Source organism: Seriola lalandi, unplaced genomic scaffold, assembly GCF_002814215.2.
Source record: "Seriola lalandi dorsalis isolate HSWRI2012SDOR001 ecotype SW California unplaced genomic scaffold, Sedor1 jcf7180002054885, whole genome shotgun sequence".
Lineage (NCBI taxonomy): Eukaryota > Metazoa > Chordata > Actinopteri > Carangiformes > Carangidae > Seriola > Seriola lalandi.
The window spans coordinates 6120827-6124080 of NW_019525437.1; the positions used below are offsets into that span (position 1 = coordinate 6120827).

The 3254-nt window shown below is 38.0% G+C and overlaps 1 protein-coding gene across 1 annotated transcript; it reads left to right on the forward strand.

Annotated features, from left to right (window-relative positions):
* The first annotated feature begins 220 nt into the window (after nt 1–220).
* On the forward strand, nt 221–3254 carry LOC111671634 (regulator of G protein signaling 21). Its single transcript, XM_023428766.2, has 5 exons — nt 221–388; nt 516–608; nt 692–747; nt 899–1065; nt 2605–3254. Exons 1-5 carry the CDS (start codon nt 312–314, stop codon nt 2788–2790), a joined length of 579 nt encoding a protein of 192 aa, XP_023284534.1. The 5' UTR covers nt 221–311; the 3' UTR covers nt 2791–3254.

The window sequence follows — 3254 nt, forward strand, 5'->3', positions numbered from 1 at the left end:
TGTATGTCCATATGCTTAACATGCATAACACAGTTGTCGAGACAAATGAGCATTTTCCAGGAATCAGAGTCAAATAAATCTCTACCAAGTGGAATTTTACAGCAGTGAGTCAGTGGCAACACTGAGTGAGTCTAAACATGAGCTCCATGTATGCTTATCCAAAAGGTATTTAGTTACCTGTACCAGCAGGCCCCCAGCGTCATCGCTGTTAGACCTTTCCTGCCTGGTTAGAGGTGAGCACAGGAGGCAACGATACTTTTTACAGACACAGAGGCTGTAACTGGTCAGAGAACAATTACAGAGATGTTAAGATGCCCAAACTTTTGTTTTCAAGGATGCGGTTTTATGAAATTAGGGATCTGATGCAAAATGTGAAGCGGCCCAGAAGGTAAGCAAGACAGTCTAATGATGAAATGGTTTGGAAGAGGTGGACAGGTTTACATTTGCTTTTTACACAGTTAAAATCTAAAACTTTACGTTAACCAGCACTCACGTTAACTTCATTTGTTTTGCAGGATTGATATTGTTCTTAATCGAAAGAGGCGTAAGGATATCCAGGGCCTCATGGTGCAAAAAATAAATGATGAGCCGTCTCCTTCAAAATTCAGGTAGTTTATGTTGCACTGTTATAGATAGCTCAATCTATTTATATATCATTTGGGTGAAAATTAATATTCTTTCTTTGTTACAGTTGGCAGACTGGCTACAAACTCCACCCAACTCTGGAAAACGTGTTACAGGATAAAAGTAAGAAAAAAAATCGGTTGTTTATTTTCTGATAATAAAATCAGTTGAAGATCATATTTTAAATCTGATGAGTGTACAAACAATGTACCCTAATGACTCTCCTGATGAGATTTAGAGAATGAATAATTAAAATACTTTTTTTTACCCTCAGAGTATTTAGCAGCATTCCACACTTTCCTGCAGTCTGAGTTCAGTGAAGAAAACATCGAGTTCTGGCTTGCATGTGAAGACTTTAAGTCAACCACCTCATCGGACACCCTTCGCTGGAAAGCTGAGGAGATCTACGGAGAGTTCATCCAGCCAACAGCCTGCAGAGAGGTCAGTCTGTCAGTCACACAAGGGGCTGACGGTTCATGGCAGAAAGTTATACATCTGTCCTAAATATCAACTACATCAAAGAACAGTATTGCTGCATCAGTACAAGAAATTTCACCTCATATTTGCAGGAAGAATGAGTAAAAGTATATGAAGCAATATGGATGACAAATAACTACCACAACTTCCACTTCCCACAGTGCTTCACGCTGTATATTCTTCAGTGTTGGTGCACCAAGGTGAGGAGGCATCTGAGCATAGGGTTGGGTTCAACAATATTTTATTCAACTTAATCCAGTAGAGGAGCAGTTCTCAAACTTTTTCTCATCAAGGACCCCTAAACTCGCAAAATAATTACAATATAGACCCCCATCTGATAAAATTTTGATTCAGGGTACCCCATCTGATGAGAAAATGTTTGAAACCATGACCAAAATAGCCATAAATTCTTTCTTTATGTTACTTATGGATGGAATTATAGTGAAAATAAATCATTCCCCTTTTTTGCAAGGGACCTCCAGGAACCTCTTCAAAGACCCCTGGGGGGTCCCAAGACCGCACTTTGAGAACCTCTGCAGTAGAGAATCTAATGTAAAGCCTTCGAATTTATCAAGTTAGGTCAAACACATAGTACATTCTTATACTCAGTTTGTTTTTTGTTTTTTTTGTTTTTGTGTAGCTCATGAAAGAAAGGTTTTCTATTCTCAATCTAGATTTAGTTTAGGTTAAATTCAAGGATCTTAAGACTTAGCATTCCCAACAAGGATAGTTTTTTAACAGACCAGTTTGATAATGTCTCATTCTGCTAGAAAGGAAAATGTTACCACTTCTATACTTTCCTGCATACTCTGTTTTCACAGTTTTTTATGCATGTATTGTTAGGTGAGGTTTGGAGTTTAAGAGATGGAATAGCTTGACATAAGCCTTGTTATCAGATGCTATAATGTATTTCCTTAAAGCCCCTAACTCATATGCTTTGAGGGTCATGTTTTTTGGTTGTTTTGGATTTAAAGGTCCCATATTTTACACTTTTCGGTGTTTTGATCAATAAGAAGATATATTTGTAGTTTTAAGAAGCAAAAACCATCTCAGTGTAGTTTAACGTCTCCTCTCTCAGGCTTCTCTCTGGAGCTCTAGTAACAACAGGTCGGTGAGCCAATCAGAAGAGAGGAGGCTAAATATAGGTAAAAATACAGCAGATTTCAGTTAAACACTCAGAGAAACCAAATCCTGCAAGGTTTGATGGTGGGCTCGGCTTTGGGCATGCCTGAGGGTGGTTTGTTGTGACATCACAAAGTTACAGAAGTTCTGACGGTTCGTTTCTGGCTGTGTGCATTTCTCTGTGGACTGATGCTGTCACAGTATTAATATAGAACCTGGACCTGATCTATAATCAAACAACATATGGACATCTCACTTTATACAATACAAGACCTTTAATACAGATACAGAGGAAATGATCAAAAAATACATGTGAAATACTTAATAAATTCCACTTTATGCTACATGATGTATATTGAGTTTTGTACTTGTTGCCTCTAGGTCAATGTTGACCACCACATCAGAGAGAAGATCAAGAAGTCCTTGGAAGAGCCAAGCCTCTCCTGCTTCGACGAGGCTCAGAAACACGTTTACCTGCTGATGGAAAGAGACTCTTGCCCTAGATTCCTGCACTCTGACGCCTACCTGAGTCTAAAGCGTAAATCCAGAACTTTGTGGTACATTTAGCTGAAAGGAAGAACGTTATCAAAACAATATGTCAACACTTCTTTTTTTAAAACCTCACATTTCTTTTTTCTTTTTTTCCTGTTTGGCTGAACTGAAGTTATTTCACAGTGTATGAGACGATCAAAACAGTTTTCTTTTCAGCACAGAGAATCTATTTCATACTCAGAACCCAAACTGAAACAATGTTTTCAACCATGTCTCTTTTTTTATTGGGGGTAAGATGATGTTTTGATGAAATGTTGTGGAGAATGAAAAGAGGAAAGAGGCGAAAAGTAAGTGTGAGTGGGAAAAAAAAGTACGTGTACGTAGGGCAGGCAGAATGCTGTTGATGATGATTGTGCAATTTAAAGTTGTTTGAAATACTGTATGTGCTAACTGAAAGTCTTAGTAAGTTAAGGTGGTGAGTACAGTATGATAAATAATGAGGAAAGATAAATAAATGGTTTCTGACATGAAGAGTAAAA